The sequence below is a fragment of the Sphaeramia orbicularis genome, unplaced genomic scaffold, assembly GCF_902148855.1.
Source record: "Sphaeramia orbicularis unplaced genomic scaffold, fSphaOr1.1, whole genome shotgun sequence".
In the NCBI taxonomy this organism is placed as follows: Eukaryota; Metazoa; Chordata; class Actinopteri; order Kurtiformes; family Apogonidae; genus Sphaeramia; species Sphaeramia orbicularis.
The window spans coordinates 1-21960 of NW_021941726.1; the positions used below are offsets into that span (position 1 = coordinate 1).

The 21960-nt window shown below is 43.3% G+C and overlaps 1 protein-coding gene across 1 annotated transcript in view; it reads right to left on the minus strand.

Moving 5' to 3' along the window:
• Window positions 1-250: 250 nt before the first annotated feature.
• LOC115416886 (kinesin-like protein KIF13B) overlaps window positions 251-21960 on the minus strand; it is a gene marked incomplete at its 5' end in the record, with an annotated part of 66455 nt that continues 44745 nt past the window's right edge. Inside the window, 10 exons of the mRNA XM_030130761.1 lie at window positions 251-673; window positions 4856-4948; window positions 14996-15172; window positions 16411-16529; window positions 16618-16673; window positions 17326-17452; window positions 17556-17655; window positions 20119-20148; window positions 20258-20404; window positions 21580-21712. Of these exons, the coding sequence (XP_029986621.1) occupies window positions 512-673; window positions 4856-4948; window positions 14996-15172; window positions 16411-16529; window positions 16618-16673; window positions 17326-17452; window positions 17556-17655; window positions 20119-20148; window positions 20258-20404; window positions 21580-21712 (1144 nt within the window). The remainder of the gene's footprint in view (window positions 674-4855; window positions 4949-14995; window positions 15173-16410; window positions 16530-16617; window positions 16674-17325; window positions 17453-17555; window positions 17656-20118; window positions 20149-20257; window positions 20405-21579; window positions 21713-21960) is intronic.

Below are 21960 nucleotides of genomic sequence, written 5' to 3' on the forward strand. Positions count from 1 at the left end.
AAAAAAAATCATGATTTAATTTTTTAATTAAGTGCTATTTTACCAAAGTTCTGCCTCAACGTGTCATGAACCCATGTTAAAACAGCAGGTCTACAAAGGAACAGAACCTTTCATAACAGACCCAGTAGTGGACCATTCCACTTCAGACTGTCAGGGTTTTGTCATATTTATTCACTTACAGCTGTAGTGGGTGGAGCTGACAGCTTGGTGGGTGGAGTCTATACCTGTCGGAGCTTGTCCAGGGTCAGGATGTTTGGTGGGTGGAGCCTACACCTGCAGTGGGTGGAGTCTACCTCACCTGTCGGAGCTTGTCCAGGGTCAGGATGTTTGGTGGGTGGAGCCTACACCTGCAGTGGGTGGAGTCTACCTCACCTGTCGGAGCTTGTCCAGGGTCAGGATGTTTGGTGGGTGGAGCCTACACCTGCAGTGGGTGGAGTCTACCTCACCTGTCGGAGCTTGTCCAGGGTCAGGATGTTTGGTGGGTGGAGCCTACACCTGCAGTGGGTGGAGTCTACCTCACCTGTCGGAGCTTGTCCAGGGTCAGGATGTTCTCCACTGCCAGGATGCTGCGCAGGTATTTCTCGATGGCGGCCTCGCTGTCAGCTGATTGGTCGTCGTCGGCGTTGGCGGCCAGTTTGGCCAACATGTCCCTGTCCTCTGGTCCGTAGATGTCCTGTCAGAGGACACACCCACACACCTGTTCAGCCAATCACAGCTCAGGATCATCAACAGTCCAGTTATAGTCATGGTTGGATGAGTCTGGATGTGCAAATGTGGAGACGGAACTAGTTATAGACGCAACTAATTAAGAAGGAATTCGAACAGGTCCTCCAACATTTCCTTGCTAATGAAAAAATGAACACAACCAAACAAAAATTGAGCAAAATATTGAAAAAAAACATTTTTTTTTACCAAAATAATATAAAGAACAAAACCAACCAAATGTTGAGCCAAAATATTGATTAAAAAAGAATAAAACCGACCGAAAATTGAGCAAAATAATGAAAAAAAATGAACAAAACTGAACAAAATCGAGCAAAATATTGAAAAAAATTGAGAAAACCGAAAAAAAATAAGTAAAATGATGAAAGAAATGAACAAAACCAAATGAAAATCAAGCAAAATAATGACAAAACTGAACAAAACAGAAAAAAATTGAGCTAAATAATGAAAAAAAATGAACAAAACTGAACAGAGATTGAACAAACTAATGAAAAAACTGAGAAAACCCCCAAAAATTAAGCAAGTAATGACAAAAATGAACAAAACCCAAAAAAAATTGAGCAAAACATTGGACATTTTTTTTTAGCAAAATAATAAAAACAGAAAAAAAACAACCAAATATTGAGCAAAAAATATTGATTAACCCTCCGGTATCCAGGTGTGCCTTTTACGCACACTTTGCACTTTGTTTTAAAAACTTCATATTATTTTTCACAATTTAAATCAGGTTAGAATTCAAAAGTTGTTCATTTTTACATGATCTTTAAAATTCTGTCCACCAACTCAAATGTGCACATTGTAAACAACAGAAAATGAGCAGACTAGCATCTGTCTGCCAAGTGTGCATAAAACGCACTGTTTCTAACATTTGATCTGTATGATTAGGACTGACCTGGATTTACAAAAATAAAATCAAATTAGAGCAGAAAAATAAATCAATATATAATATTTAATAGTTGGATTTATAGGTGTGCATTTTACGCACACTTGCTGACAGATGCTAGTATTTTTGGACATTTGACCTAGCGCCAAAAATAATAATAATGCAAATTAACCAGTGTTGGAGTTAATCACTGACATATGCCAGGAGGAAAACATCTAATAATATGTGATCCACTTTTTATGGAGTATATTGAAAAAAAATAATTTTTTGTGTTTTTTGCACCAAAAAAATGATTTGTTTCCATTACAAACACGACATTTAAAGGGTTAAAAAATGTGACAATTATTGAGTATTTGGTATTTTTATTTACAGCTCAAGTTGATGAAATAGAAAAAAGTGTAAAAGAAATAAAAACAAACTGTATGAAAATTTTTTTTGACATTATTCCACTAGTGTGCCAAAAAGGAACACATGGTGTTTAGTCAGGGCCTTGCTGGACGGGATACCAGAGGGTTAAAAGAAAGAATAAAACCGACCAAAAATTGAGAAAAATAATGACAAAAATGAACAAAACCAAACAAAAATTGAGCAAAATATTGAAAAAGAAAATTAGCAAAATAATAAAAAAAAGAACAAAACCAACCAAATATTGAGCAAAAAATATTGATTAAAAGAAAGAATAAAACCAACCAAAGCAAAATAATGAAAAAAACAAACAAAACTGAACAAAAATTGAGCAAAATATTGAAAAAAATGGATAAAACCAAAAACATTAAGTAAAGTAATGAAAAAAATAAACAAAACCGAATGAAAATCGAGCAAAAATAATGAAAAAAAAGAACAAAACTCAACAGAGTAACATAATGAAAAAAAATTGAGAAAACCACAAAATTTAAGTAACAAAATGAAAGAAATGAACAAAAACGAACAAAAATCGAGCAAAATAATGAAAATAATGAACAAAATCGAACAAAAATTGAGCAAAATAAGTAAAAAATGAACAAAACTGAACAAAAATCGAGCAAAATATTGAAAAAAAAATTGAGAAAACCAAAAAAACTAAGTAAAATAATGAAAGAAATGAACAAAAATGATCAAAAATTGAGCAAAATAATGAATAAAAACAAACAACAATGGAGCAAAAATATTGAAAAAAAATTGGGAAAACCAAAAAAACTAAGTAAAATAATGAAAGAAATGAAAAAAACGAATGAAAATCGAGCAAAATAATGACAAAAATGAACAAAACCAAACAAAAATTGAACTAAATAATGAAAAAAAATTAACAAAACTGAACAGAAATTGAGCAAAATAATGAAAAAAAATGAGAAAACCGAAAAAAAAGCAAAAAAAATGAAAGAACTGAACAAAAACGAACAAAAATTGAGCTAAATATTGACAAAAATGAACCAAACCGATCTGTGCAAATATCGTCAGTAGTTATAAAATGTACGAACTAATGAATCAGGAATTCCAACAGGTTGTATAAATCCAGTGGATTTGTGTTCAAATGAATATAGATGGTTGATCATCAGCTGGAGGGTTCCAATTCAAACTGTTAGAAGTATTTGAGTCCAAATACACAAAGAAATGAAGCACAGACGAAGAACAGAGGAGTTCACCAAGATGAACCACTGAAAGGTTGGAGGATTTTCACTGATCCTGGAACAGTAACAATAAAGGTCTAATCTACTCCTCTGTTCTATTCTATTCTATTCTATTCTATTCTATTCTATTCTATTCTATTCTATTCTATTCTGGTCTATTCTATTCTATTCTATTCTTGTCTATTCTATTCTATTCTATTCTATTCTATTCTAGTCTAGTCTATTCTATTCTGGTCTATTCTATTCTATTCTATTCTATTCTATTCTATTCTAGTCTATTCTATTCTAGTCTATTCTAGTCTATTCTATTCTAGTTTATTCTATTCTAGTCTATTCTATTCTATTCTATTCTATTCTTGTCTATTCTATTCTAGTCTATTCTATTCTATTCTATTCTAGTCTAGTCTATTCTATTCTGGTCTATTCTATTCTATTCTATTCTATTCTATTCTATTCTATTCTATTCTAGTCTATTCTATTCTAGTCTATTCTAGTTTATTCTACTCTAGTCTATTCTAGTCTATTCTATTCTATTCTATTCTGGTCTATTCTATTCTATTCTATTCTTGTCTATTCTATTCTAGTCTAGTCTATTCTATTCTGGTCTATTCTATTCTATTCTATTCTAGTCTATTCTATTCTAGTCTATTCTATTCTATTCTATTCTATTCTAGTCTATTCTATTCTAGTTTATTCTATTCTATTCTATTCTATTCTATTCTATTCTTGTCTATTCTATTCTAGTCTAGTCTAGTCTATTCTATTCTGGTCTATTCTATTCTATTCTATTCTATTCTATTCTATTCTATTCTTGTCTATTCTTGTCTATTCTTGTCTATTCTATTCTATTCTATTCTATTCTTGTCTATTCTGGTCTATTCTATTCTATTCTATTCTATTCTATTCTATTCTCGTCTATTCTATTCTATTCTATTCTATTCTATTCTATTCTATTCTAGTCTAGTCTATTCTATTCTGGTCTTTTCTATTCTATTCTATTCTATTCTATTCTATTCTATTCTATTCTATTCTATTGTAGTCTATTCTAGTCTAGTCTAGTCTAGTCTAGTCTATTCTGGTCTATTCTATTCTAGTCTATGTCCATATTTGGTCTGTGGGTCATATCAGGTGGTTCTAGTTCTGTCATTTATGGGTTTGTAGATGATGCTGCAGCTGTAGTTGTAGTTGTCGGTGTTGACGTTGTTGTTGTCATCATAGTTGTTGTCGTTGTTGTGTGTTGTTGTGTGTTGTTGTTGTTGTTGTTGTTGTAGTTGTCGTTGTTGTTATTGTGTGTTGTTGTTGTCATTGTTGTGTGTTGTTGTTGTTGTCATTGTTGTGTGTTGTTGTTGTTGTGTGTTGTTGTTGTTATTGTTGTGTGTTGTTCTTGTTGTTGTTGTGTAGTGTTGTTGACATTGTTGTGTGTCGTTGTTGTTGTTGTGTGTTGTTGATGTTGTTATTGTGTGTTGTTGTTGTTGTCATTGTTGTTTGTTGTTGTTGTCATTGTTGTGTGTTGTTGTTATTGTGTGTTGTTGTTGTTGTCATTGTTGTTTGTTGTTGTTGTTGTCATTGTTGTGTGTTGTGTGTTGTTGTTGTTGTAGTAGTAGTTGTAGTTGTTGTGTGTTCAGTGGACACACTCACTCACCCCTGGGATGTTGGAGACGATTTCAAATGTGACTCCACATCCAGGAATGGAACTGCGATGGGACATCCGCTTCAACAGGCTCTGAGCGAAACCCTGTATACACATATATATACAAATATATATACACACACATATATGTACAAATACATATACACACATATTTATACAAATATATATACACACACATATATGTACAAATACATATACACGCATATATATACAAATTTATGTACACACATATATTTACAAATACATATATACACACATTTATATATATATTAGGCCTGTAACGGTACACGTACCGAACCGAACCGTTTCGGTACACACCTGTTCGGTTCGGCACACAGCTGTACCGAAACGGCACAGTATGTTGACAAAAAGAAAAAGGAACGAAAGATGTTGTTTAATGCGGAACTTTAAATCCGCGCAAGTTTCACACGGACATATTAAAGGACACGCACATTGACCCAAAATACCAAATAGCAGCTGATATAAGGTAAAAAAAAAAAAACAAAAAAAACAAATATGATGTGAACCTGGAAGGAAGAGACTGAAGACCCTCCACCATCAGTACAGTCCAGTTTGGATCACTTCAGGTCCCGGTGAAAGACAACAACGAGGAAAGAGACGGAGATAAGACGGACGTTGTTTGGCCCCTAGGAACTACGGTAGTTCTAAAACACACTAGCTCTCTCTCTCTCTCTCTCTCTCTCTCTCTCTCTCTCTCTCTCTCTCTCTCTCTCTCTCTCTCTCTCTCTCTCTCATGCACGCTGTATAACAGAGGAATAAAACTCGGAGTTGGCCACTGACAGTTTATAAAAATAAAGTTTCACTTTCGTTTCACGCCAGCGTTAGTTACGTTAGTTATGGACCGGACACTGTGTGTACCGGAAGTACACACAGTGTCCTAAACAGTTTGTTCTCTGTCCTAAAATAAATAATTTGGTTCAGTTTGTTGTCAATGTTGCTCTTCAGTTTGTTTAAACAGAATACCAGTTTACCCTCCTGTTGATGTTGAACTTCATGCAGAATTTTTTTGCTGATATTTTTCTGCAGATTGTGAACTGACAGAACTGTGATTAGATTTTTCTTGTTTGTTCAAAACTACCTGTCAGAGAAAAGTGTTATACTAATGTTTAAAATACATTTAGTCATATTAATAATTTATTTTATTTTCCATTTGATTTATAGCAGCAGAATTATATTATTCCTGTTTTTCTATATTCTATTGTGTCCAAAAATTGGGGGGAAAATGTTAAAAAATTCATAAATATATTAAAGACATTTTGAGGGGTTTTCTTTCTTCCCGTACCGAACCGAAAAAAACCGAACCGTGGCTTTGAAAACCGAAAACGTACCGAACCGAAAATTTTGTGTACCGTTACAGGCCTAATATATATATACAAATATATATACACACACAGACACACACAACCTTCTACGCATGCGTGGCGTCTGTCAAACCGCCGGCGGACCTACTCCTACGAACACAGCCTTTTAACGACTTATTTCTTGCCTTTTAACGCTTTCTCACTCGAACCTAACTTCTTAACGGTGTCTTTCTAACTTGACGCCTTCGACCCAAACCTCCATCAGCGCAGGTCAGTATTGTCAGTGGGTCCTTACCTGTGGCTGTCACCCACCGCTTCCCGCGCTCTGCCCCTGGTATCTCGCTGTTTCCACCATGGCATCATCCACATCACCCAGAGATAGTCCTCTCATCCAAGCCAACTAAACCCTGGTAAAGGCTTACCAGACGATCGCGGATCTCAAAGAGGAAATACTGAAATACTGCGCCTCTCTGCAGAACTAGTGGAGAAAAATGCCCAGCTCTGTGGTTTCTCCAGCCGCCTTCCCACACTGTCCAGTCTGTTCCTGAAAAGCGCAGAGAAGCCCAAAGCCTCCTGTGATGATACGGTGTTATGGGATCCTTCCTCTGCCTGTCCTCGCCCCCCGTGTTCTACACCCTGGTCTGAAGTGGTGATTCGTGGCCGCAAAAAGAACACGACCAAAGACTCACCACCGCCGACCATCAGCACATCAAACCGCTTTGGCGTCCTGTCCGTGGAGGACGCTCCGGCTCCCCCCGCCGCGGCTGGTGTGCCCCCCATCCCACCTGGCTCTGTCCGGGAACCGGCTCCTGCTGACTCCGTGGCTGCCACCGAGCTGATTACCGGCGACGGTCCTAAAGCCGGTCCTCCTGTGAAGCCTTCGACCCAGGGTCCCCGCTCCTCGGCCCGACGTCGTCACTCCGACGGTCCACCCGTGGAATGTCCACCTGAAGAGACCAGTAACCCCTCACCCTCAACACCATCTCCTCGACCACTTTTCCCTCCGACCACCGCTATCCTCGGGGACTCCATCATCCGTCACGTCCGTTTCTTTAACGCCATAACCAGGTGTTTTCCTGGTTCCACCGTCACCTCCATCCTCCATGAACTGCCTCAGCTGCTGCTCTCACTGCCGTCCACCGTTACCCGGATCATAGTTCACGTGGGCTTCAATGACACTTCTCTTCAACAGTCCGAAGTGACGAAGGTTCATTTTAAAAACCTCTTTGATAAACTGAAAAGATCCGGGAAGGCTGTTTTCATTTCCGGGCCCCTCCCCTCCTTTGCCCGTGGTGTGGGCCGTTTCAGCCGCCTCCTCAGCCTGAACACCTGGCTCCAGTCCGCCTCTGCTCTGAACGGCTTCAGTTTTATTGATAACTTTAATCTGTTCTGGAACCGCTCCTCCTTTTACAAGTCCGATGGCGTCCACCCCTCTACACTAGGCAGCAGCGTCCTGGCTCAAAACATTCAACACGCTGTCCAGACTAAAACCACACCCACACCTATGTGACTACGCTCCCCGTCTTCTGCTGCAGTCACCTGCTCCCCCTGCTGGTCACATCAAACATCACCACGTTCAGAGTCTCCTGTACAGTCTGTAGTCAGACTGAACACCACCCCAGCTGTTCTCTCCTCCTCTCCCAGCCCCTCACTAATGACAGTTACACCCCTCACTCACACCAGCTCACCTCTGAGGAACAATCTCTCTACTGGTCACCATCCCATTCCTGTTATTTTCGGTTCACGTATGGGTTTCACACTGCTAAAAGGCATCGTAATATCACCAATCTCCGCCCATTAATATACACCTCAGCCACTGGTGCGTCCTTCTCTATAGGGTTATGGAATTGCCAATCTGTGGTGAACAAAGCAGATTTTATTGCTGCCTATGTCAACCACCACGCACTGGACATCCTGGCTCTCACTGAAACCTGGATTACGCCTGAAAACAATGCAACCCCAGCCGCACTTTCTACCAACCACACATTCTCTCATACCTCTGGTCCATCTGGACGAGGAGGTGGTGTGGGTCTGTTAATTTCCAACAAATGGAAACACAATCAACTCCTACCTTCAGCCAAATACAACTCCTTTGAACACCATGCCATCCTAGTGACAGCACCAGTCAAACTTTACATAATTGTCATTTATCGTCCACCAGGGCAACTGGGTGATTTTCCTGCTGAGCTCGACACTCTGCTTTCCTCCATCCCAGAGCATGACTGCCCCATGCTAGTCCTCGGACATGAACATCCACTTAGACAATCCCAGCTTCTCAGATTTCATGTCACTAATACTCTCTTTTGAGCTACAGCGGGTTTGCAGTCCTCCAACCCACAAAGCTGGTAAAGAGCTCTGTGATGATTGACCATGTGGAGGAGGAAACACACCAGGAGGCTGGAATAATCTTCACCGCAGTATGATTTATTTACAGTGTTTGCCCAGGTGACATCGCCGATTGAGCTGTGTTAGTGAAAAACAAACAAACAAACAAAAAAAAAAACTAAAAACAGAAAAAAACTCAACTAATTGATGAAAAACAGCGTGACAAAACATAAGAAAAATCAGTCTTAAACCACAGAAAATAAAGCTCAGCCCATGGCTAAGGGCAGCCAGCTTCAGTGACCTGCTTCACTCAAGCAGAGCCACACTTCTCCTCCAGGAGCTTCTACTCCAGGCTTTTTATACCCGTTGCCCCTCCCACATGAACAAACCAATCCCCAATGTTCAGTTTACCTTTCAATTAACATTTACCAGAATATTACTGATATCTTGACCTATACCTCATTTCACTACTTATATTTAATACTTCCCCAAAAAGTCTCTAACAGTTTAAACCTGGTTTAGAGCATTTTTAAGGTTAACTACTGGCCAACTCACAAAACTCCCCTCTGATGGCTGCCACCCTTGGTAAGTTCCTGATGCCCTCTACTATAAAAGGTTTGGGAACCTCCCTCTTCCTGTTTGTCTGTCAGGCCTGGGATCTGGTGATGGGATGGAGAGAGCATGGAGTGAGCATCAAACAGTTAGGTAACAAAAGGAACAAAAGAACCAGACTTAAGCTATGCAAAATGTGTTTTGATCTGTGGGCCCATTATGTAGCTATTTCTAAGGTTGCAAAAATAATAAATATGAAATGAAAATATGATTAATAGAAACAAACAAAACTAGACCAGCTAAGCTAGCAGGCCCAAACCCATGCTCCCCCTGTCACTCCAACCCAGAACCAGGCCCAGAGCCTGAGAACAAAGGACACAGGTTCAACCCACTCACAGGGCATGGGCTGCCACCATGACATTTCCCCCTCCCTCCCCTGAGGACGACACCTGTGGAGTCCTGGAGAGATAATCAGCTGTACAGTTCTTCTTCCCACTCTTGTAAAGAATGTCAAAGTCAAAGGGCTGCATGGCCAGGAACCACCTTGTTATACTTGAGTTTGTGTCCCTCATGTTCATTAGCCATGACAGTGCCCTATGATCTGTCTCTAGGACAAATTTTCGTCCCAACAGGTAGTAGCGAAGGGAGTCCAAGGCCCATTTGATGGCAAGGCATTCCTTCTCCACCACTGAATACCTGACTTCATGCTTATTCAGCTTCCTGCTGATGTAGAGGACAGGCTGGAGGTTCTCCGGCTCCCCCTGCAGGAGAGCTGCCCCAGTGCCCACCTCAGATGCATCAGTCTGCACGGTAAATGTCTGTTGGAAGTCAGGGCTCTTCAGTACCGGTTCCATGCACAGAGCTCTTTTCAGAGCCTGAAAGACTCTTCACATTCGCTGGTCCACTGCACCTTATTGGGCTGGTTCTTCCTGGTCAAGTTAACAAGAGGGACTGAGAGTGTAGAAAACCTGGGAATAAACCTTCTATACCAACCAATCAGGCCCAAGAATGACTTGACTTGTGTTTTTGTGGTTGGTCTCTCAGCAGCACTGATTGCATCCACTTTACCTACTTGAGGCCGGATCACTCCTTTCCCGAGCACAAAACCTAGGTACTTGGACTCTTGTCTGGCAAGGGCACACTTGTCAGGGCGGATGGTGAGACCCGCACCCTTAATCCGCTGCAGGACCTCATTCAGATGAACTAGGTGTTCCTCCCAGCTGGAACTGTAGATCACCACATTGTCCAAGTAAGCTGCAGCATATGACTCTGTGCCAACCAGCAGTTTGTCCATCATCCTCTGGAATGTTGCTGGGGCTCCATGGAGGCTGAATGGCATAACAGTAAACTGGAAGTGCCCAAAAGGAGTTCGGAATGCTGTGATTTCTCTGCTCTCCTCTGTAAGTGGAACCTGCCAGTATCCCTTACATAAGTCCAAGGTGCTGATGTAACTTGCACTGCCGAGTCTTTCCACCAGGTCATCCACTCTGGGCATGGGATACAAGTCGAACCTGCTCACCCCGTTGACCTTCCTAAAGTCCAGACAGAACCTCAGCGTACCATCCTTTTTGGGGACGAGGATGATTGGACTGCTCCACTCACTGGCGGAGGGCTCGATGACACCCATTTCTCTCTTCATGTCCAACTCTTTCTTTAGTACTGGAAGCAGACGTTCAGGGACCCTGTAGACAGGCTGTCGCAGTGGGGTGGGATCCTTTAAAGAGATGTCATGGTGGCAGCCCATGCCCTGTGAGTGGGTTGAACCTGTGTCCTTTGTTCTCAGGCTCTGGGCCTGGTTCTGGGTTGGAGTGACAGGGGGAGCATGGGTTTGGGCCTGCTAGCTTAGCTGGTCTAGTTTTGTTTGTTTCTATTAATCATATTTTCATTTCATATTTATTATTTTTGCAACCTTAGAAATAGCTACATAATGGGCCCACAGATCAAAACACATTTTGCATAGCTTAAGTCTGGTTCTTTTGTTCCTTTTGTTACCTAACTGTTTGATGCTCACTCCATGCTCTCTCCATCCCATCACCAGATCCCAGGCCTGACAGACAAACAGGAAGAGGGAGGTTCCCAAACCTTTTATAGTAGAGGGCATCAGGAACTTACCAAGGGTGGCAGCCATCAGAGGGGAGTTTTGTGAGTTGGCCAGTAGTTAACCTTAAAAATGCTCTAAACCAGGTTTAAACTGTTAGAGACTTTTTGGGGAAGTATTAAATATAAGTAGTGAAATGAGGTATAGGTCAAGATATCAGTAATATTCTGGTAAATGTTAATTGAAAGGTAAACTGAACATTGGGGATTGGTTTGTTCATGTGGGAGGGGCAACGGGTATAAAAAGCCTGGAGTAGAAGCTCCTGGAGGAGAAGTGTGGCTCTGCTTGAGTGAAGCAGGTCACTGAAGCTGGCTGCCCTTAGCCATGGGCTGAGCTTTATTTTCTGTGGTTTAAGACTGATTTTTCTTATGTTTTGTCACGCTGTTTTTCATCAATTAGTTGAGTTTTTTTCTGTTTTTAGTTTTTTTTTGTTTGTTTGTTTTTTTTTCACTAACACAGCTCAATCGGCGATGTCACCTGGGCAAACACTGTAAATAAATCATACTGCGGTGAAGATTATTCCAGCCTCCTGGTTTGTTTCCTCCTCCACATGGTCAATCATCACACGTGGTGTCAGAAGTAAAGCCAAGGATGCCTCCCAGGAAGCAGCAGCAACAGAGAGAGGACTCTGTGGAGGAAGTTGCCACTGGAGATGCTGCTGAGGGAGACAATCCCAGCTTCTCAGACTTCATGTCACTAATACACTTTTTTGAGCTACAGCGGGTTTACAGTCCTCCAACCCACAAAGCTGGTAAAGAGCTCGATCTCATTTTCACCTGAAACTGCATCACAGATGCCCTCACAGTCACACCTGTACACCTGTCTGACCACTATTTCATTCAGTTCAGTGTGTCTCTCCCTGAAAAACACTCTGCTCCCTCCCCCATGGTCTGTCCCCCACTCACTTCTCCACCGTCGTAACCTCCGCTCTCCCTCCCCCCAGCACTTTTTCCTCCTTAGAGGTTAATGATGCCACTGAGTCTGTGTGCTCTACACTTAGCTCCTGTCTGGATAATCTGTGCCCTCTATCTACCAGACCCGCTCCATCCTCCCAGTCCCACCCATGGCTCAATGATAACCTCCGGTCGCTGCGTACCAACCTCAGAGCCGCAGAGAGAAAATGGCACAAAACAAAAAGCTCTTCTGACCTGATCCCATTCCAGTCACTATTAGTATCCTTCTCATCCAGTGTCACTGCTGTGAAGAAGGTTTACTATAAGAACAGAATTCATTCTGCCACCGACACCAAGAAACTATTCTCAACCTTTAAAACACTACTCAACCCTCCGCCTCCACCGCCCACTACTAATCTGACAGCAGACAATTTTGCTTCATTTTTCACAAATAAAGTGTCTACTATCAGCAGTCAGTTCACTGATCCACCCATAGACTGCACGCCTCCTTCTTCATCATCATCATCATCACACACTGCTTCTTCTCCCCTGACTATGGGTACTACTAACTCAACTGATAAAAGCCCAACTGCGTCATTCCCCTCATTTACTCCCCTCACAGAGAACGAGGTGTCTAAACTCCTTTCCTCTAGCCGTCCTACAACATGCCTGTTGGACCCTATTCCATCCAACCTCTTACAGTCTGTTGCCCCTACTATCACAGCACCAATCACACATGTGATTAATGCTTCACTGACTTCAGGAACATTTCCTACAGTATTTAAACAAGCGCAGGTAACACCACTACTCAAAAAACCTTCCCTCACCCCCACTCAAGTGGAGAATTATCGACCAGTCTCACTCCTCCCATACCTTTCTAAGACCATCGAAAGGCGGTTTTCAACAGGTCACAGAATTCCTCTCCCAAAATAACCTCCTTGACATCAACCAATCTGGCTTCAAAATCGGCCACTCCAGTGAAACGGCTCTGTTGTCTGTGACAGAAGCCTTGAAAGAGGCTAGAGCAGCAGCCAAGTCTTCAGTACTCATTCTACTGGACTTATCAGCAGCATCTGACACTGTCAATCATGATATCCTGTTATCCATACTCTGGAACATGGGCATCACAGGCCACGCCCACTCCTGGTTTCAATCTTACCTCACTGGTCGGTCCTTCAGTGTGTCCTGGCTAGGGCACACATCAGCAGTTCACCGCCTCACCACGGGGGTCCCCCAAGGCTCAGTGTTGGGCCCCCTCCTTTTTGCCATATACACCACCTCACTCAGTCAGATCATCCACTCACACGGCTTCTCATATCACTGCTATGCTGATGATACCCAGCTCTATCTGGCATTCCCACCTGATGACTCCACAGTCTCAGTGTGAATCTCAGATTGTCTCTCTGACAGATCTGCATGGATGAAAGCCCATCACCTTCAGCTGAACCTGTCCAAAACTGAACTGCTGCTCTTCCCAGCTAAGCCAACCATACAGCTGGACATCTCCATCACTATTGACTCCATACCTCTGGCTCCTACCAGTGTAGTACGTAACTTGGGAGTCATGATTGATAATCAGTTGACCTTCACAGATCATGTTGCCTCTGTCACCCGATCATGTCGTTTCACTCTGTTCAACCTAAGAAAGATCAGGCCATACCTAACCCAGCAGGCCACCCAGCTCCTGGTGCAGACTATGGTTATCTCCACCCAGCTCCTGGTGCAGACTATGGTTATCTCCTGCCTTGACTACTGCAGTGCTCTTCTTACGGGCCTCCCAGCTTGTGTTGTCAAACCACTACAGATGGTCCAGAATGCAGCAGCGCGTCTGGTCTTCAATCACCCTAAAAGGGCACATGTCACCCCCTTACTCATTGAGTTCCACTGGTCTACCCATAGCTGCCCGCATCAAATTCAAATCCTTAATCCTAGCCTACAAAATTCTCAGTGAGTCTGCTCCTGTCTACTTAGGTGCACTGATAAAAGCTTATGTTGCTCCACGACCACTCCGCTCGTCTGGGGAACGTAGTCTGGTGGTCCCCAGACCTTATACAAGACAATCCAAGATCTTTTCATGGGTCGTTCCACGTTGGTGGAACGTTCTACCGAGTACTACGAGAACAGAGGCATCCCTGCCTATCTTCAAGAAGCTCCTGCAGACCCAGCTCCTCCAGGAGCACCTCCTGTCCTAGCACTGTCAGACGTTCCATTTGAAATATCTTAATAAAGTTCTTCCCAGAATTATCACAGATTTTCCCAGGATCATCTCTAGACTTGCTGCAGTGGTCCTGCCTCTCTCCTGCCTTCATCATCATCACTAACTTATCCTCAACTGCCTCCATGTGTCTCCCCTTACTCCCCCCTTCTCCCCCTCTCCCCCAGTCTATCTCTCTCTCTTTTTCTCTTTCTTTACTCTCTCTCTTTAACCCTTACTGGTCCTGTCCCTCGTCCCTCCTCCTCAGTCTGGGTCTGCTCCAGGTTTCTGCTGTTAAAGGTCCTGTTTCCTTCCACTGTCTCCATCACTAGTGTTTGCTCCTGGAGGATTCTGTTGGTTTCTGTAAATTGGCTTCAGTCTGGTTTGGACCAACTCTGTATATAAAGTGTCATGAGGGAACTTTTTTGTTGTGATCTGGTACTATAGAAATAAAATTTGATTGATTGAGTGATTTAATTGGTTTCCTCTGTAAGTCGCTTTGGAAAAAAGCATCTGCCAAATGCATAAACATAAACATATATACACAAACATATATACATATACACATATCTATATAAATATATATACACACATACACACAGGTTTGTAATGCATGCACTCATGGACACCTGGGGAGGGGGGGCAGTGTGTGGGCATGTCAGTGTGTGGGCGTGTCAGTGTGTGGGTGTGGTAGTGTGTGGGTGTGGCAGTGTGTGGGTGTGGTAGTGTGTGGGCGTGGTCACCCACCTGTCTCCCAGTGACGCTGACACAGATGCGTTTCCTCAGAACCAGCTGCATGTGGGCCGGGTGGCTCAGCTGGACCAGGACCCGGACTGTCAGGTAGACCCTGAGGTCAGGTGGACCCACTCGGGTCAGCTGGGGACACCCGTGGACCGTGGAGTCCCAGGAGGCCTCCACCTTCACCTGGGACACATTTAACACACCCATCTACTGTTTAGTATTCCAAAATAACAGCTGACTGTTTTTAGTTTCATGTTTCAGGACTTTTCCTGATTTGAAGAGGAGGACCGATGAAGCCCAGACCGACCCTGAAGAGGTGTATGAGGTCTGGACACATGGAAGATGGACTGGTGTTCCTCTGGGGTCTGACTGAGACACACTGTTTTATCTGTGTGTGTGTGTGTGTGTATGTGTGTGTATGTGTGTGTGTATATATGTGTGTATGTGTGTGTGTGTGTGTGAAATGTGTGTGTGTGTGTATGTGTGTGGGTATATCTATGTGTGTATGTGTGTGTGTGTGTGTGTGTGTGTGTATATATGTGTGTATGTGTGTGAAATGTGTGTGTGTGTGTATGTGTGTGGGTATATCTATGTGTGTATGTGTGTGTGTGTGTGTATATATGTGTGTATGTGTGTGAAATGTGTGTGTGTGTGTATGTGTGTGGGTATATCTATGTGTGTATGTGTGTGTGTATATATGTGTGTATGTGTGTGTGAAATGTGTGTGTGTGTATGTGTGTGGGTATATCTATGTGTGTATGTGTGTGTGTGTGTGTGTGTATGTGTGTGGGTATATCTATGTGTGTAGGTGTGTGTGTGTGTATCTATGTGTATGTGTGTGTGTATATGTGTGTGTATATATATGTGTGTATCTATGTTTGTGTATGTCTGTATCTATGTGTGTGTATGTATGTGTGTGTGTATGTGTGTGTGCATGTATATGTGTGTGTATGTGTGTGTGTGTGTGTGTGTCATCATACTGACACACAGACTCCATTTTTCTCCACCTCATTTTGTGGAGGTGAAGGTCCCTGGGGTCAGACTGAGCCCAAAGGTCAAAGGTCAGATGTGTTCACACTAACTGAGCAGAACAGGAGGGTTCAGGTTCAGGTTCAGGTTCAGGTTCAGGTGAAAACACATAAACCCATAGTTCCAGTGTTCCTATGGGTCAGCGTCATGTTCCATCCAGAACCAACACCACTCTAAACCCAGACCACTGACCCAGACCACTGACCCAGACCACTGACCCAGACCTCTGACCCAGACCACTGACCCAGACCACTGACCCAGACCACTGACCCAGACCTCTGACCCAGACCACTGACGCAGACCACCGACCCAGACCACTGAGGGGACATTAAACCCAGACCACTGACCCAGACCACTGAGGGGACATTATCTCTGGGGGGGGGGTACATTACCTCATGGGCACAGTGTTTGACCACATGCAGGTCACAGAAGTCCTGCTCGTCCTCCCCACTCAGCAGAGCGTCCAACCCCCCCACCAGAGGAGCCGACAGTCTGGACTGGAAATCATCAGCTGAAGAAGACAACGACAGACCAGGGTTAGGGTTAGAGGACAGACCAGGACAAACTGAGACTGAGACGGACTGAAGACAGCATGTTACCGCTGAGATCCAAGAACAGGACTGGGATGTGGGTCTCCATGCCCGGGACAGGAACCCTGAGGACACACCCACAGGTTAGTGGACCAATGACTGTTATACAGAGGACGGATGTCCAACAGATCAGGTCCAGGTCCAGGACCCAGTCCAGGTCCAGGTCCAGTCAGGTCCCAGTCCTGGTCCCGGTCCTAGTCTAGGTCCAGGTCCAGTGAGGTCCCAGTCCCAGTCCCGGTCCCAGTCCCAGTCCCGGTCCAGGTCCAGGTAAATGTAGTTGACCGTTGACCTCCACGTGTGTCCACACTCAAACAGATCCACCTGGGGTCACATGACCTGTCCATGTCCTTCAGGTGGTCGTACGTCTGTCTCACATGTCCATCATGTCTCTGATTCTTGTCAGCTCACACCCATCATCAGTCCTGTGTCTGTCCTCATCCCTACCCCTGTCCCTCTAAACTGGCCCAGACCGGTCCAAGACCCTCCACAGACTGGACCCATGTCTGTCCTCATACTTCTCCATCTCCATGGTAATCCTGTACCTCCGTCTCCGTGGTAACCCTGTACCTCCATCTCCATGGTAACCCTGTACCTCTGTCTCCATGGTAACCCTGTACCTCTGTCTCCATGGTAACCCTGTACCTCTGTCTCCATGGTAACCCTGTACCTCCGTCTCCATGGTAACCCTGTACCTCCGTCTCCATGGTAACCCTGTACCTCTCTACGGGGGCTCCTGGTATTCCACTTCCTGCCGACGGCACCAGGACGGCGTTGCGTTCCTCTGTGAGCGTCAGACGACCTTCCAACAGCTGAGACTCTCTTTCAACGTCGTCCTCCGATTTATCTGCAACGACAGAGAACCTCTGTTAGTTCGAGTCTGAACAGGAGTCTGTCTGTATATATATATATATATATATATGTACATATATATGTGTGTGTGTGTGTACCTGGTTTACACACCACCTTCTGCAGTTGTTGGTCCAGTTCCTCTTGTCTCTGGGTCAGAGTCTGTAACCACTGGGCCCTCAGTCGGTCCAGATCCACCTCCTACACAAAATGGAAATGTCAATATTTTCATAATCTAATGTGTTTTTTTAAAAACACAGACACAAACGTGTAGTTCTCATTATTTGTATCTAATTATGGTATCATGTGACTGGTCCGACCCACTGACACTGTTAAACGTCCCTGGTGTTAAACGTCCCTGGTGTTAAACGTCCCTGGTGTTAAACATGTGTTAAACGTCCCTGGTGTTAAACGTCCCTGGTGTTAAGCGTCCCTGGTGTTAAACATGTGTTAAACGTCCCTGGTGTTAAACGTCCCTGGTGTTAAACATGTGTTAAACGTCCCTGGTGTTAAACGTCCCTGGTGTTAAACATGTGTTAAATGTCCCTGGTGTTAAATGTCCCTGGTGTTAAACATGTGTTAAATGTCCCTGGTGTTAAACATGTGTTAAATGTCCCTGGTGTTAAACATGTGTTAAACGTCCCTGGTATTAAACATGTGTTAAACGTCCCTGGTGTTAAACATGTGTTAAATGTCCCTGGTGTTAAACATGTGTTAAATGTCCCTGGTGTTAAACATGTGTTAAACATCCCTGGTGTTAAACGTCCCTGGTGTTAAACGTCCCTGGTGTTAAACGTCCCTGGTGTTAAGCGTCCCTGGTGTTAAACATGTGTTAAACGTCCCTGGTGTTAAACGTCCCTGGTGTTAAACATGTGTTAAACGTCCCTGGTGTTAAACGTCCCTGGTGTTAAACATGTGTTAAATGTCCCTGGTGTTAAACATGTGTTAAATGTCCCTGGTGTTAAACATGTGTTAAATGTCCCTGGTGTTAAATGTCCCTGGTATTAAACATGTGTTAAATGTCCCTGGTGTTAAACATGTGTTAAATGTCCCTGGTGTTAAACATGTGTTAAACGTCCCTGGTATTAACATGTGTTAAACGTCCCTGGTGTTAAACATGTGTTAAATGTCCCTGGTGTTAAACATGTGTTAAATGTCCCTGGTGTTAAACATGTGTTAAACATCCCTGGTGTTAAACGTCCCTGGTGTTAAATGTCCCTGGTGTTAAACATGTGTTAAATGTCCTGGTGTTAAACATGTGTTAAATGTCCCTGGTGTTAAATGTCCCTGGTGTTAAACATGTGTTAAATGTCCCTGGTGTTAAACAATTGTGTTAAATGTCCCTGTGTAACATGTGTTAAACGTCCCTGGTATTAAACATGTGTTAAACGTCCCTGGTGTTAAACATGTGTTTAAACGTCCCTGGTATTAAACATGTGTTAAACGTCCCTGGTGTTAAAACATGTGTTAAATGTCCCTGGTGTTAAACATGTGTTAAATGTCCCTGGTGTTAAACATGTGTTAAACATCCCTGGTGTTAAACGTCCCTGGTGTTAAACGTCCCTGGTGTTAAATGTCCCTGGTGTTAAACATGTGTTAAACGTCCCTGGTGTTAAACATGTGTTAAATGTCCCTGGTGTTAAACGTCCCTGGTGTTAAACATGTGTTAAACGTCCCTGGTGTTAAACGTCCCTGGTGTTAAATGTCTCTGGTGTTAAACGTCCCTGGTGTTAAACATGTGTTAAATGTCCCTGGTGTTAAACGTCCCTGGTGTTAAACGTCCCTGGTGTTAAACATGTGTTAAACGTCCCTGGTGTTAAACGTCCCTGGTGTTAAATGTCTCTGGTGTTAAACGTCCCTGGTGTTAAACATGTGTTAAATGTCCCTGGTGTTAAACATGTGTTAAACGTCCCTGGTGTTAAACATGTGTTAAACGTCCCTGGTGTTAAACGTCCCTGGTGTTAAACATGTGTTAAATGTCCCTGGTGTTAAACATGTGTTAAACGTCCCTGGTGTTGAACATGTGTTAAACGTCCCTGGTGTTAAACATGTGTTAAATGTCCCTGGTGTTAAACATGTGTTAAACGTCCCTGGTGTTAAACATGTGTTTAAACGTCCCTGGTGTTAAACATGTGTTAAACGTCCCTGGTGTTAAACATGTGTTAAATGTCCCTGGTGTTAAACATGTGTTAAACGTCCCTGGTGTTAAACATGTGTTAAACGTCCCTGGTGTTAAACATGTGTTAAATGTCCCTGGTGTTAAACATGTGTTAAATGTCCCTGGTGTTAAACATGTGTTAAACGTCCCTGGTGTTAAACATGTGTTAAACGTCCCTGGTGTTAAACATGTGTTAAACGTCCCTGGTGTTAAACATGTGTTAAACGTCCCTGGTGTTAAACATGTGTTAAACGTCCCTGGTGTTAAACATGTGTTAAACGTCCCTGGTGTTAAACATGTGTTAAACGTCCCTGGTGTTAAACATGTGTTAAACGTCCCTGGTGTTAAACATGTGTTAAATGTCCCTGGTGTTAAACATGTGTTAAACGTCCCTGGTGTTAAACATGTGTTAAATGTCCCTGGTGTTAAACATGTGTTAAACGTCCCTGGTGTTAAACATGTGTTAAACGTCCCTGGTGTTAAACGTCCCTGGTTCTTCTACGTACCTGGTAACTGTCCATCTCCTCACTGTGGTCCTGCAGTGGACATAAAGAAAAGCAGCTGTTAATAAACCTGAGGACAGACCCCCCCCCCCCCCCCCCCCGACAGTGGGACAGTCCTCAGACCCCATCCCCCTTCACTGACCCACTGGACATCACTGCCTTTGGACACTGGTGTCTGTTGGACTTTGACGTCTCCGATGGACACGGACAGGATGGACGTGACGATGAGGGGCATGGTGCCTGAGTCTGGGACCGAGCGGACCTCCACCTGGACCCTCCTGGACTGACCCTGAGGGGATGAGACAGACAGGGGTCAAAGGTCAAAGGGTCCAAGGTCAAAGAGTTAAAGGGTCAAGGGTCAAAGGGTCCAAGGTCAAAGGGTCAAAGGTAAAAGGGTCAAAGAGTTAAAAGGTCTAGGGTCAAAGGCTCAAAGGTCAATGGGTCAAAGTCCGGCACCGACCCGACCTCCACCTGGACCCTCCTGGACTGACCCTGAGGGGACGAGCAGGACAGGGGTCAAAGGTCAAAGGGTCAAAGGTTAAATGTTTGAAGGTCAAAGGTTAAAGGATCAAAGGTCAAAGTGTCAAAGTCCAGCACTGACCGGACCTCCACCTGGACCCTCTGAGACTGACCCTGAGGAGACAAGCAGGACAGGAGTCAAAGGTCAAAGGGTCAAAGGTAAGAGGGTCAAGGGTCAAAGGTTAAAGGTCAAAGGGTACACCTACGTCAGTGCTTCTACACAAACTAATGAACCACAGCAGTCATGTCATCTTCTGAACCACTGTCACCTCCAGACCAGGGCCGTCAAACATGCGGCCCAGGGGCCCAAATGCACCCCCCCCCCCCCCCCCCCCCCAAAGGTTCCAATCTGACCTCTAGGATGAATTTACAAAGTGTAAAAATTCCAAAGTTTGAAATGAATTAAGCAAAAAACATAAAATAACTTGAACTAATGAAAAAATGTTGAATCAAGCAAAAAAAATCTTCAAGTAAAAAAAAAAAAAAAAATCTTGAATTAACCAAAAAAAATAAAATGAAATAAATTAGTTTGAATTAAGGAAAAAATGTTGAATTAAACAAAAAAAATTCAATGAAGTAAAGAAAAAAACCTTGAAATAAACTAAAAAAAATCTTGAATTGAGCAAAACAAAAATTCTTAAATTTAGCAAAAAATCTTGAATTAAGCAAAAAAAAAAGTCTTAAATTAAGCAAAAAAAAAAGAAGCTTGAATTAAGGAAAAATGTTGAATTAAGTTAAAAAATATTCAATTAAATTTCAAAAAAATCTTGAATTAAGACAAAAAAATAAATAAATTAAGCACAAAAACAAAACATGATCACATGTTTGACACCCCAGACTGGACCCTGGACCACATGTTAGACTCCACGCAGACAGGTAGGTCCAGGTGTTGGAATGGAACCTACTGCACCTGCGTTCAAAACCACCCCTTAAACCCAAACCCACCTGTCTGAGCTGGAACACCCCCCCGCTGCGGACGTCTTTGGCTGGGACCACCTCCACAGGGGTGAAGTCTCCTGCTTCATTCAGCTCCATCAGCTGGACCCACAACTCCAACCGACGAGTCACCTCACTCCACCTGAGGAGGACAACACCACCACCAACACCAGCACCAACACAAGCACCAGCACAAACACCAACACCAGCACCAACACCAGCACCAACACCAACACCAGCATCAACACAAACACCAGCATCAACACAAACACCAGCACAAACACCAACACCAGCACAAACACCAACACCAGCACCAACACCAGCACCAGCACAAACACCAGCACCAGCACAAACACCAACACCAGCACAAACACCAACACCAGCACCAAC